Source organism: Priapulus caudatus, unplaced genomic scaffold (genome assembly GCF_000485595.1).
Source record: "Priapulus caudatus unplaced genomic scaffold, Priapulus_caudatus-5.0.1 Scaffold981, whole genome shotgun sequence".
Classification (NCBI taxonomy): domain Eukaryota; kingdom Metazoa; phylum Priapulida; class Priapulimorpha; order Priapulimorphida; family Priapulidae; genus Priapulus; species Priapulus caudatus.
The window spans coordinates 6,363-20,642 of record NW_014578042.1 but is presented as its reverse complement, the minus strand read 5'-3'; the positions used below and the strand labels follow the sequence as shown (position 1 = coordinate 20,642).

General features: G+C 44.2%; 1 protein-coding gene across 1 annotated transcript in view; it reads left to right on the top strand.

Annotated features, from left to right (window-relative positions):
* Nucleotides 1-14,037, top strand: part of LOC106814799 (delta(9)-fatty-acid desaturase fat-6-like) — a gene marked incomplete at its 3' end in the record, with an annotated part of 17,357 nt that extends 3,320 nt beyond the window's left edge. The window contains exon 2 of the mRNA XM_014819152.1: nucleotides 13,907-14,037. Within this exon, the coding sequence (XP_014674638.1) occupies nucleotides 13,907-14,037 (131 nt within the window). The remainder of the gene's footprint in view (nucleotides 1-13,906) is intronic.
* Between the last annotated feature and the right edge of the window lie 243 nt (nucleotides 14,038-14,280).

Genomic DNA, 14,280 nt, shown 5'->3' with positions numbered 1-14,280 from the left:
TCTATGAAAACGACAAAATGAGACTTACGCGTAAGTCGTTATTTTCCTAGTGACACCAAATATGCTGGTCCCAGAAGTGTCGACTTATGCAAGTTTTATGGTACTTTCTATTTTATCAGGAGTAGATAATAGGGAATTCCCTATTATCTACTCCTGATTTTATGCAAACAAATTAAGTGACAGATCCAGGGGACAGGAAACACCCCCCATTTCTTGAACAAACCACACAGATAGAAGTGAGTGGCCTTGTTCCGGTCTGTTGCCCCCTTCTTTTTATCAAAACTGCGACTCGGACCGGACTGGCGTGGTGGGGCAGCTCGGCACTCGCGGTGGCGCGGACTTCGGATCGACTCGGACTCGGGCGGTGCGACTCGACTCGGACTCGGGCAATCCGAGGGGGTGCGGACTCGACTACAACACTGATAAACAGGAATTGTATTTACTACCAGGTTATTAATAATAATATTCCTTACTGTCTTAATTTCGCGAGAAGTTTTAGAGAACTTTATATTTCTGTTATTTGTGCGCATTGGCATGCGTGTGGCGAGATTGCGTGTTGCAAAAGAGAATTTGAACGACATTTACGTGGAATTATTAGTTGATAGAAAATACATAAACATTGAGATTTTTGTAGTAAGTACATTTCATGTTTATTTAATTACCATCATTTTATTATTAAAACTTTCCAAGTGCACGTGGGACAAAAAATAGGGCAAACAAAAAAAGAGCTTGGCCTTGAACTATAGCTTGAAATATCCTTAACTCAGTGCAGGGACGAACCGTGCACAATGCGCTATGTGGGATGTGACCGTCTCTTGGAGCTATATGTACATAGATACTTTATTCTGTGTCTCTGATCCATGTAGGAAAGTGAGGATGACAGTTCTCAACTGGTTATACACTTACGGATCATGATGCTGTCATTCTAAGTTAAAGACATGTTCACCCATTGCATTATTTCTACAACAAATCAGTGCTGTATGCCAATGGTAAAACTACAATCTGGGTTGGTCACTACTGCATGGATTGTTGATATAGATTTCAACACTGGGTGTAGCATAGGTAATCATCGATAATATTATATATATATATATTATATGAATATATATAGTATACTATAAATATATATATATTATATAATGCATATATGTATTATAGGTGTGTAGCCTGTCTGCACTACTTATATTATGTAAACATACCCAGTTTATATATAGTGTTAACCTCTATCAGTTGCGAAATCAGTGGCAGATTTATTCAGATACAGCTGGGCGAGGCTCCCTAAATGGACCGCGGCGCGGTGACACATTGCAAGGGCGGTACAGGATTGGACCAGGGGGGGGGGATCTAACAGTAACCCAAACTTGCGAGCACGTGAAGGGGGGGTCTGGGGCCCTCCCCCATACAATACTTTTGAAATTAGACCCTCTCAGATGCGTTTTCTGCCACCGAGCAGGGGGGGTCCGACCCCCTGGACCCCCCCCCCCCTTACCACGCCCCTGCAGTGTTTGTGCTGGGGCTATGCCACTTACTGTCACTAGTATATGTCAAGGCTACAAGCTTTTCAATGCGACAAGCACCTACGCCATGTATATCAGGGTCAATAATGACGAAATAATGAATAAATGTCATTATTAACCCCTGATGCCAGTATTTCTCTCGCATTGCGACACGAGCGAAGGTGCGCCGCCTCGCTCAAATTCTCACGCCGCCAGCACAGAAATTTGTCCAAAACACCGCCTCGCTACGAAAAATCAATGTTTTCTTCCAATAAACTGTGCATTATATGTGCCACCAAATTTGCACCATTTTTTCATAAAAAATTTGCGGGGGGGGTGAGGAGGCATGCCCCCGGAACCCCCTACGCTGGCGAGCACCACAGTGCTCGCTTTGCATAGGACTCGACAAATGCGCAAACACACCAATGAAAAAATTTAACCACTCACAGAATCGTTTTTTGGCCAGACCTGTATACTATATGCGTATACTCCAGGTCCCCTGTTCCCCATCCCTCACACTGTACAACACTCTGATGTATGGAACTTTCGCTCTCTTTTTTTGCTCCGGTTCAAATGCTGGTATACTTGCTCCCATATACCTGTCACGCTGCTAGTTCCCTCACGCTGCGTGCATACTGTAACAACCATGATGGGTTGTCGGGCCCCCGCTTCCCACGTATGCCCCCTGCTTTGCATGTAATTATGCAGGTTTCGATCAATCGGCTAGATTAGCAGATTAAAATTAAGGACTTGCCCACTTTTGGTGATGCATATTTGAGCGGGCGCTTTGTCAGATGCGTGAGATATAGCTGTAGTAGAGACGGTATCATTAGGGTGCTCTAGACACTGACCAAAAAACTATATGTACAACGACACACAAAATTTCCAAAATAAATTATGCCTAAAAAAAATTCTTGCTAATATATATATTATTTCATAATTTGTGTATTTTTTTATTGTATTTGTTTTCGTCAGCTAGGTGAATTTGGCCTGGACAGCTAATCGACATGGGAAAATGAATGCTCATCAGATATTTTACACTTATTATCATTAAATCTATCTTTTTGATCTAAATCTCTTAAACATAATTATGTATCGACGACTTCTTTTGCACATTGTTATCGACGCGACCTTAAGGCCCTGTGAATCCTGGACATGGCTCCCCCTCACGAAACAGACGTATCCTGATCATCGAATGGGTATCGGCCACTTCTAGCCCATAGTCCTGAGAAGCGACACTACAAAGTGGAGATTCCCGGTGGCAGGAATGTCGTGCTGATGGACTGCTTCACCGAGCATACCGTATTCACTGTTATCTCTCCAGATACCACGTGCAGTACCCGGACGTTGTTTTGGGCGTGAGTGTAGATTCGAGTGGGCACCGATCTACAGCTGCTGCCGGGGTATGATGTCGACGATCAATCGCGTTATACTCGATCATCGCGTGAACAGTGGCTCGACACAAGCCGCCCTTTGCGTTATCAAAATCCATAATGGATTTCATCGAAATGAAATGTAAACTTGAAAACAAGAATGTCTGAGAGTAAATTGTTCGACCAACATATTGCACACTCGAACAACACCAGAACACTTGAACTATAAACTTATCCTTGTTATTAACATACACCCTGTATTATACACACAGTAGTAAACGAGTGGCAAAAAACAACTAGTAAACAGGGCTAAAACAAGCACATACAGTGCCACACACCGGTGTACACAGGGGCGCCTGCGTCTAGCAAGAATTTTTCAGCAGGCACCGGGTGGGGCCCCTGGGCGTCTAACCGTAACCCCAAACTTGCGAGCACCGCGAAGGGGGGAGTCTGGGGCCCTGCCCCCAGAAAATTTTGAAATTAGCCACCCCCCTCAAATGCGTTTTCCTGCCGCGAGCAAGGGGGTCCGGACCCCCTGGACTCCCCCCCCCCGTTTCAAATTGCCCCTGGTACATGCCACACGACCGTTACGCACACGCAGGCCCATTGCAAAACACCCCGAGAACCGATTGTAACCAATCATCGGTTACTTGGGCGTGCAACGCCGGATGAGTACGATACGAGGAATTACACAAAGCCGATTGATAAACCACTACTGACGGCTGGACCACAGTTACCTCTTGTGGCTCAATAGGTGGCGATTCTCTTCCAGCCTGTAGTCTTCGTACTGCACACAATGTCTGTCCTTTGCTCTCGTTAACTTAAAGAATGATCCCGATCTCTCATGTGATAGTCGAGCTTCACTTGTTGAACCCAGTCCTCCTCCGCCTGTATTTCTTGCTGGTGTCGATCATGCGTAGATCGAGTTTTTGCATGTTATTCACACGTAGCACACTAGACGTCATGCAAGCCGGTCATCGCCGCCGACTGCCGCGAAAACGCCGCGTTGTTGTTGTGTTTTTCCACCCGCCGTAGCCCGCACCATATACAAATAACCTCGGCACTAATCCTGAACACTTATCTCGAAGTCCCTTTACTGGATAAGGGGAAACGGCCGGGACAATCGCTTCCACGAGAGTTCTGTTCATAGCACGACGGGTTTTGACTACCCATGCACGTAAGCTCGAAGATTTGCTGCAAGATGAACCAGAAAAGTAGTTTGGCTACATGCAGCGCCGCGTCCTATATCCGTCAAGAGACGATAATTTTTAACGTTTGCCAGCTGGAGACACGCCACGGCAATGCCAATCACCGCGCTTCGCGACGCCTAGCATAGGACAGCTTTGTTGCTGGGGAAATTCTGGGATTATTCCGTACTCGAAACCGGCCACGCGCCGTACCAGGCTGTTCATTTTTTAAGGGGCGCGATCGCGCTCCACGCGCACCCGAAATTCTGCATGGTACGTTCATCAGTACGCCTCAGCATAAAAGTGGGTGAATCGCTCACAAAAATTGTGCATTATTTGAAATAGCGCCTCCATAGATAGTCCCTGTCAATGTAGGGAGCGTACAAAAAGGGTGCTAGCAACACACAAACAATTTGTTGGCGCTCTTGTGATGTAACTAATGAACGCTTTATGGCAGCGGTTACTACCTCTGGTTTATACCAACTAGACAACTAGCATCCAAATACAGGTACCTACACGGTTAAGCCACAAGTTACGGCTGCTCGCTTTTCCACTATAGCGTGGCGAGAAGTGGTTTCATCGCCGACGTGAAAACCAGTCATAGGCTGGAGCGGGCTACATATCGTACAATAATTTGCTAGTCCCGGTTTAGTTTTGTTGACTGTCACTTGTGATGATATTTCGTGCTGAAAATATGCAGTAGATGCATAGCAGTCGTCTAGATGAAGATCAGATAAATTAAAACAAGTTTATTTTACATCCGATTCAACTTTTTTTATTAATCTGTGCTGCTACGGTTGGGTTGTTGCGATGAAAGAGAATGTGGTGAGACATGAGTGAAGCCATTGAATGACATGAAGTGAAGATGAATGATAATCAGTGCGATTGACATACATCCCAATTATTCGTTTTGGCATTTCACTCTAACTGAGGATTGGTCACTGATTCCAATCATCATCACCCCAAGAGCACCTGCATGGAGCTCTCAAGGCAGCTTTCCATTCATCCCTTTGAAGCCATGTGAATCCATTTCATGCCTCTTAAGGGTGTGATTTTTTATGCCGAGCTCTCCATCATGCCTCTTAAGGTGTGCATTTGGCAGCCGGTGAAAATGACTTCCTATGGTGTCCTAGGGGAGTCATTAGTAGTCCTTCTGCTACTGTTTGCTGAAATCTGACTGTCCCTGCCTCTAATATGGCTATGGCCGCGTAGCAACGCTGCCCACCTGCCCTACCGTGTGTTCTTAACATGTACGACTCTTTGCAAACATACGGATCGGGGGGAAGCCATGCTACGAGCGATTCACATACAGGTTTCGACACGGGATTCACTGCAAAGCCTGACAAGGCGACCGGTGCAGTGGACGTACCTTTACTAACGACCGCCCCTCGGGGTTGACTCGCCCCCCCCCACCCACCATGCTTGTCTCGCTCCCCGTGGTGTCCTGCGCCGGTTCGCTCATCAGTGATGACCGCACGGTATCCTGGCCCGTAGCAATCGTCCCAGATGGAGTCTAGCAACATATAGCGCCCGTCCGGATAGATCCCACTAAGTCTACAAGAAAATCTTACTCGGTGCTTCTGGTCTCCCCAGGGCTGTCTTTCAAAAGGGCGTTACCTGGATTCAGATTGGCGCAGCCTCTGGTACACGCACTGAACTCCTCCACCACGAGATACCACTCATCACGCGTCGCGCCGTGACATCTCGAGCATGACCGTGCCCCCCATCGAACAATCTCTGAGATGTTGGCTGTCTGAGCTAGCAATGCCGTGCCGCCGGCCTGACTACGGGTCACGAATTTTGGCGCACGATTGTCTATCATGGAGCGCGCTGCGCGGGCGGCCGTAGCGGGGCGCGGTGCGGCGCTTCCGTGGGGTGGCGATGACCGCGTGTTGCGGTAGTCGAGCGAGCTCGGGTCTTCCTCGCGGGTTAGCGGGGGGTGCCGCCTGTGGCGCCGGTGAACGGCTTCCAGCGCTGCGAACGGATCTCGTGCTCGCGCGGGGCGGCGGTTAGGACGCAACGCCTCCTTTGCGCAGTCGCCTCTCCTGAGTATGCCGGTCTTTCCTCTGACGTGGATGGCCATGATGCCGAGGCCGCGCCTCTGGAGGATGTGTGACCACTTATGTGCGTCTTGCCAATCGACAGTTTACCGCACGGCCCACCTTCTCTATTCTATGGAACTTCTCACGCGGCGAGTATGCAATCAGCATTCGTAGCTAGCACGAAAATGCGGGCCTGGGCGCCCGATGCGTCGCCAAACGGTGGGGTAGCGGATGCAACGTGCTTGCCGAGCTTTCGCCCGCACAAATACTCGAAAATACACACCAAGCGGTGACCGTTTTGGTAGCCGCCACCCTGCGGGGCTGAGGACCCCTTCTGTTGCATCTTTCTCATCTCATCTTAATCCAGAAATAGCCCCGCCGTTCCTTCGTGTTGATGTGCCCCCCATGAAATTGGTGCTGGCCGACTGCGTTACCGAGTTCTCTGGTACCTACCGGGTTGTTCCCCAGCCTATTACTTTTCGGTAAAATAATAAATACTTGGTCCGATGCATTTCGCATCGAAGAGGAAAATTTCCGCCCGCATTTTCACTCGCGTGTCGGAACTGTGAACGAGTTGCGTCATTCATTGACAATTAAGCAGACAACACCCTGGCCAATGTTTACCATGCCACAGCGCCATCTCTTGAAAATGTTTATGAAGTAAATATGCGGGATTTCAATGAAAATCATGCGTTTTTTAATGTATTACGACGATTTACATATAGAAACTATCTATGTTAGTTTTTTACTGATTTCTCCGCTATCTTTCTTGGAGTTTTCAATCGCTTGTTTTAATGCCTTTTTGATTTTTCTAGCGTGTTCTTGCGTGAATATTATTTTACGCAGGCACTCCTTTTTGGAAATCCTCCAACCATTTTTTAATTCTCCTTAGTTTAAGTTAGTCATGTTTCACGTTTAGTTAGAAGGAAGGGTAAACCACTGGCATTGCGTATAATTTCACTCTTGCTCGTCTATAGCTATGACTTCCATGAAGTTTCTCTTCTGGCATGATTAATAATTTCCCTCATCGATAACCTACATTTCTTCAGTTTCGGACTCTTATCATGATCGTTATTTAACTCCTAATATCATTGACTTAAATCCTAGGTGATGAAATGTTCGGCCATTTTTGATTACTTGGTTGCCTATTAAAGTATCTCCTCTCTATCCTTCTTTGGTTTTGTGAATTATTACCATGTGTATTTGTTCTTGTTCATATTAAAATCTCTAATTCTTTCTGATTCAGCTAATCCTGGAGCGAGACTGAGCGAGATTGTTGCTTACTGTTTTATATTCTCCCAATTCCTAGAATATCGTCCATATGTATAGATCATTGTCAGTCTTCTAAAACTAGCAGACCGTCTTCGCTGACCCGCTTTGGAGACGTGCGCCGGGGACCTCGAATTTGACTGCGCACCGTCTCCACTGCGCGACAGCGCTTCAATACTTGGAATCATTCCCGTTGGTCGGGTCGCCCTTGTGCGATATCGCCGCGGAAGCTGCGCGTCTCATCCGGCGTCCGCGCTAGCACTGGATCAACAAGCAAAGCTGTGCCACGCAATGTCTTGTATCATGTCTCTCTGGATTGCGGTCTTTCTGGCATTTCGTATTTGCCTAAGCAGACTGTTTAGGAATGTTCCATCCCCATGAAAGTGATTGGCTATAGTGCGGCTGCCTGTCATCTCCCAGGGCCAGTGCATATGAGCGGTCAATTGACACAGATTGACAGTCACGTGTTACTCGTCCATGATTTAAGTGAGTTTTCTCTAGATATTTTTACATTTTGAGTAATTATAGAATTTGATTCCTACCTTGAAGGTTTCTATTCAATTTAACATTTTCATCAAGACAGTACGTCATGCGATATTTTTAGCTGCATGGGTTATAACTGTGTTTAGTACTGTTTACCAAGATAACTTGAGAGAATAATCTAAACTAAAAATTTGTGATTTAGCAGCCACGAGTATAATTCAATGTAGAAATTAAATTTCCAGGAAGTAGTGATGGATTTGACAGATTTTTAGCTCACCTTACATCGTCAAGATGAGCTATTGCCATGGGGCATTGTTCGTCGTACGTCCGTCCGTCCGTCAACATTTGGCTACAGTCAACGATAACTTTAGAACCCGTTTGACCCACATGTTTAAAATTGCATACAGTTGTTACTCCTATGGGAGAGATGCGAACGTCCTATTTTGGAGCACGCCAGTCGACTTACTTTCGAGCCACGCCCACTTTTTGGCAAATATGGAAATGGCCATAAGTCAGTTCAGGTTCTACGGATTTTGCTCATTTTTTGGTATGTGAATGAATAAGGACTTGCCCCAAAACATACCACACGGGTTTTGATATTTTTTTTAAATTATGCAAATTAGGTTGATTAGGTTTTTTTGGGGGTAGCAAGATGCGAGATTCGAGAAGATAACTTGTGGTTGCGTACTACCCACTCGTACCTTTGACCAAAATAACAGAAAAATGTCAATATAACTGGTTATAACAACTCTACAATCATACCTACGTGCTAATATTTTGCTTTGTAGATTTTTTGTTTAACAGTAGATTTGAGCTGGAATCTTTTATTGTTTCTCTGGCGCGCATGCGATAATCGAAAACCAGATAACATGGCCTTATCATTTTAGGGTCCGTTAGCGCCGCATCTCGCCTAGTTTTCAGACTTCGATCTGAAAACATTTATTCTCGCATCAAAGAATTACGCATTTGATATTAATTTATCAAAGAGTAACTATAATGCGGAGATATGGGTCAGTATAAATGGTGAGTATAGCAGTCATTTAGGCGTGCTCACACACAACGAACAAACCTGCGATTGGCTGATCGCGATGGAAATACGCGAGTTATTGTGGCGTTCGTTCACCAGCAGGCGGAGAATATCCCAATCGCCCCGAGCGGGTTGGAGTAATTCTGATAATCGAACTGCGCATGCTCCATTGCCGGATGTTGATACGATCGCTTTGGAATGATGGGATTAGAAAATACCGGGATTCTTGCGCGAGCGATTCACACACACGCCACGGCGGTGCAATTTAATCGCCGCTAATGTCAAATAAGTCGCAATTCAAAAGTGGCGGATCCTGCAGCGCGATCTGATCGCATACGTGCTTCAGTGAGATTTTTGCGTTGCAGCGACTTGTAAAAATCTCGTATTTCGAAGCGCGCGATGCAAAAACGAGATTTGCGATTCCCGCTAATTCCCGCGGCAGTGTGAACGCGCCTATTCGCACTGTTCATCTAGTGCAGGATCTGACAAAGTAACAGGTTTTAAACAGTAATGTAAACAATGTAATCAGTAATACTAGGAAATTATAACAGTGTATCATTAGTTGTGTAGAAGAAGTATATATAGACGTAGAAGAACAACGTATAGTCGTGTAAACGAACAGAATGTAAAGAAGCAGGTAGGCTGATTGATGTGATTGGAGTGTGCAGTTTCACGTGATTTATACGTTTCTGTGTAATTTCCTTACATCATGATTTGAACACGGTGGGGCTTGACTGAACGCAATAATTTCATGAAACAAATTGTGCTATGTATACCGTGTTATGTTCTAGTTATTGGCCGGCTTCTGAAAGATTTCATGAAACTGTGGCGCTGTAGAGGGAAAAATCAATGACACTCGTGAATCAATGAACGTATTGACATCCTTTTCCCTATCTGCAAATCCAAAGTTGCCAACAGCAACAGCAAAACGATTCCTGTGCGATATATAAAAGAGGTAACGGAATGCGCCAGTCACGTTTGTCAAATGTAGCCACCCATTTGTAAACATCCCATTTTCCCTATATAAGCGGGAATTTTTCAATATCCCAGCTCGCCAAATAACGTTCCGGGAATGTTTCCACAACGTCTCACGTATGTTCTAGAAGCGTGATGACGTTCATGGAAGGAAATTCTGCGGGCACCTCTAGACGTTCCCTGGATGTTAATTTTTAATTTTTAATAATAATAATATTTGTTAAATAACATTGTCACTGCAAGTGCAACCGTATGAGGGTCGCTATGTAGGATAGCAGGACATGCCACTTGGCTTACATCATGCTAGCAGTCTCACTGAATCTTTGGCGGTGGAAGAACGAGGAATGTGGTAATATCGCCTGCAAAATCCTGGTAATATAGCCTTGCAAATTCCGAAAGCATGAGTCACCGTTTGATCAGAACACCGAGGAGAGACCGACCTAATATACGACGATCCGATATTTGCAATAAGATGTTTTAGCAGATCATGATGTGCAGTAAGTTCGTTTGGAGTTGCGATTTAATACAGATTGTTTGCTCTCAGCGTTTTATTGCGTCAGTTTTGAACTACAGGCAATGAGTGCATTGTTGAAATTGTATAGCATAATAATATCAGTAGCGTATAATGACAAATTTGTCATTATACGCTCCTGATAATATATAGCTATAGTATAGCATGGGCGGATCCAGAGGGGGGTCCAGGGGGTCCGGACTCCTCTTTTTTACCCCCCAAAAAAGGGAAAAAAGGGAAAACACAAAAGATAATTTTCTGATAATAAAAGATAATAAAAATTTGGAATTCCATTTTGCATTCTAGACGTCAAAATTACTGCTCAGATGCTCTCAGAATGCACCAATTTAAAAAAAATTTCTTGGGGGAGGTCCCCCCCTTAAGTGGCAACGTGCCTTACACGTGCCACACGAGCGTATTTTTTCGCCCGATCGCGACGATTAAAATAGCCAGCGAATTTATATGCCCGATCACGAAGGCACATGTAGCGAATTTGAGAGCGTACGCGTATGCCACTCGACGGAATCACATGATCACATGATGTATCACATGATATCAACAAGTTCAAACACGTCCGATTGGTTTAAAAAAATCGATCGCTCGACAAAATACGCCGGACACGGGCAGACGAGCGAATTTGCCAGCGGATCTTCTGCCGGCGTAAATAATCGGCCGAAAATATCTAACATTTTTGATACGGGCGATTCGTACGGGCGTCGTGCGGCCGTACGAAATCATGGTCGACGTGAACGGGCACACAGGCGAATTTTTTGAGCGATTTTAAAATTTCCCGCGATCGGGCGAAAAAATACGCTCGTGTGTCCCCAGCTTAAGCTGCCTTTGGCACCTTTTTAAAACACCAGAAATATTAAGCAGGAAAAAGTGCCCTTTATTTCTTACTTCCCTTTTTCAAAAAGCTGGATCCGCCCATGTATAGCATAGCATTATAATGTAAAATTCAAATAAGAATGCTAGCAGCTTGATAAGAAATTATATTAGAGTTATAAAGTTTTGTCAATAGAATCGATCGTTCCAGTATCCGCACGTGACTCTACAATCGGTCCCAGCTGACAAATAACGATTTGCTTTCTAGAATTTTCCAGTCAGTATAGTAAAGTAATCTATATTCGTTGACTAAATTGTTTCTGCTAAAAGAGCAGAACACGTTTCTCACGTGTTTTTAACGCACGTTTCCTCATACAACATACATATATTCAAGCGTGAGATAATACTTGTATAAAATCAGGAGTAAATTAAAACAAAATTCGTTGTTATTCACTCCTGATAACGAATTACTAAAATACATAATTCATGATGTGATCAGGAGGGAATAATAATAGAATCTATTATTATTCACTCCTGATATGATGTATTGTCAGGGCCGTATGCTGAGCAAATTCCTAGGATGTGGCGGATCCAGGATTTCAAGGAGGGGGTGAGAAACCTGGGTGGGGGGTCTGGGGGTCCTCCGACAGAAAATTGTGAAACTGTAGATCGCAGGAGATGGTATTTGAGGCAATTTTGAGTGCATATACAGCCTTCATTCTGATTACCACAATTCTCTTTTAGTAGAACAATTTATTATTTTTATTTTGCTCCAAAATCTAGGGGGGCAGCTGCCCCCCGTGCCCCCCTCAGGCTACGGCCCTGATTATCGTACCTACGCCCACCAGCAGCCCTTCATGATGTGATCTGATGTGATAGCAGTGCATGGGCATAGTAATGCAGACGTATCTGCAGTTCATGCTGTATTCTCCCGACACATGTCCCAGTAGATACAATAATGTAACCCAAACACAGGATAGGGTTCCTGGCCTGTGTTTGGGTTACATTATTGTATCTAATGTCCCAGTAGCTGTGCTAGTGCGAAGTGCAAAGAGGCAGACCACTGTCTGTCAAAGGGGCGACACCTTTCTAAAATCTCAAATGATTTCAGAGTTGTGCATTTATGGTGTTTTGGTAATAATGTGTGCGTGCGTGCGTGTGCGTGTGCGTGCGCGCGTGCATGCGGGTGTGAGTGCTTGGCTGCGTGAGTGCTTGGCTGGGTGAGTGCGTGGGTGTGAGTGCTTGCATGCATGCCTGCGTGCGTGTGTCTGCATATAGCTGTAAGTTTGTGCTCATGCATTTTCAGGGTGTTACGAAAACGAAGACTTCGAAAACGAAGACCATGCAAAGACCTCGAAAACGAAGACCCTCTCAACCAGGCCATTAGTACCACAACATCGAGGAAGCGTCTGCTAGTGCCCTGACGTATAAAATATGGTATTTTGGCAGTTTGATGAGGGTCTTCGTTTTCGTAATTTGGGGGTCAAATCACGAAAACGAAGACCTCGCTAGATTTCATCGATAACGCAACGGATTCGCTCAAAAATACAGTACGAAGAACAGTCAGCCGAAGACTCATCATGCTTGTGGGAACACTGATTAATTTTGTCCCATTTTGATCAGCCGCCTTTCAGATCTACACATACGAGAGTAATAATATAATACTGGCTTTATTGGCATCTTGTAACAACTATTTACATCAATATATTGATCCAATAAAGAAATATGGAAAAGAGTATATTGTGATGAAACACGAATAGGCCCCTGGGCACTAGCAGACTCTTCCTCGATGTTGTGGTACTAATGGCCTGGTTGAGGGTGTCTTCGTCTTCGAGGTCTTTGTTTTTGTAACACCCGCATTGTCATGCTGTTCTATTCATGCTTTCAGCAGTCACTGTAGCATACACATGTGTCTACGGTATACATTCCATAGAATGTATTGCTGTTTGTGACAATACCAGACGGTTGTCATGGAAACAACATGGAAGCTGCAAACGAAAATACTCAAATAATTTCTAATGCGCAGCAGATCGATTTTATCATACACGTGTTTTCACCGTCGTCGTGACTAGATTTGAAATGTAATAGACGTTGAATAGCAATCTAGAATGGAAGTTACGAACGCTGAAAATAATAAAGAAAAGAAATAAACTCTGCAATGGCAGCTGTAAGTAGCAGCCTTCTGTTTAGATCAATTTCTGTGTCACTGTTATGAATTTGACGTATTCTTACCTACAATTTAGGAGTAATATGAACTTTGCATCAACATCGGATCAACATTGTGATAGTAACATTTTGTGATATTTCTGGTAATATCTGTTTTGAACAATGCCACTGGTGCCTATACAGGGCCGTAGCTGCCCCCCTAGATTTTGGAGCAAAATTAAAAAATAAGCTTAGCTAATAATCGTAAATAACCCTAACGTGATTTTTTGGTCACTTCTTCGTGAAAGCCGTGTCTCAGACCCACCCCTTGGACGTCGATCAAAAGCTGCATCCATCGATCGCTCATCATTACACAGTTGAGTCATGAAATTTTGCTGTCCCCCCTAGGAATTTGCTCAGCCTCTATGGCCCTGCTATATATCTCTGTACATGCATTCCTTACATGCACAGTACACGACTATACAGCCACTGGCATTCCCAGGTCTTCATTTGGCCTTATCACACCTTTCGCGATAATAAATGGTTTAGCAAAGGTCATTTTCATGTTTACAGCTTGGCTCCTGCACATTTTCGGTGGTCTCGGTATTACTGTTGGGGCACACAGACTATGGACTCACAAGAGCTACAAGGCAAAGTTCCCCCTGCGTCTGTTCCTAGCCTTCCTAAATACAATAGCACTGCAGGTAAGTTGTTCAGCATATATATATATATAGATATCAGGAGCGTATAATGACAAATCCTGATATATATATATATATAATCAAATATAAATATAATATATATATATATATATCAGGAGTTAATAAAGACAAATATATATATACATATATACATATATATATATGAATATACTGATATATATACATATATATATACGTATATTTTCTTTCTGTCTGAGGAAGAGATTTTCACTTGAAAGCTCACTT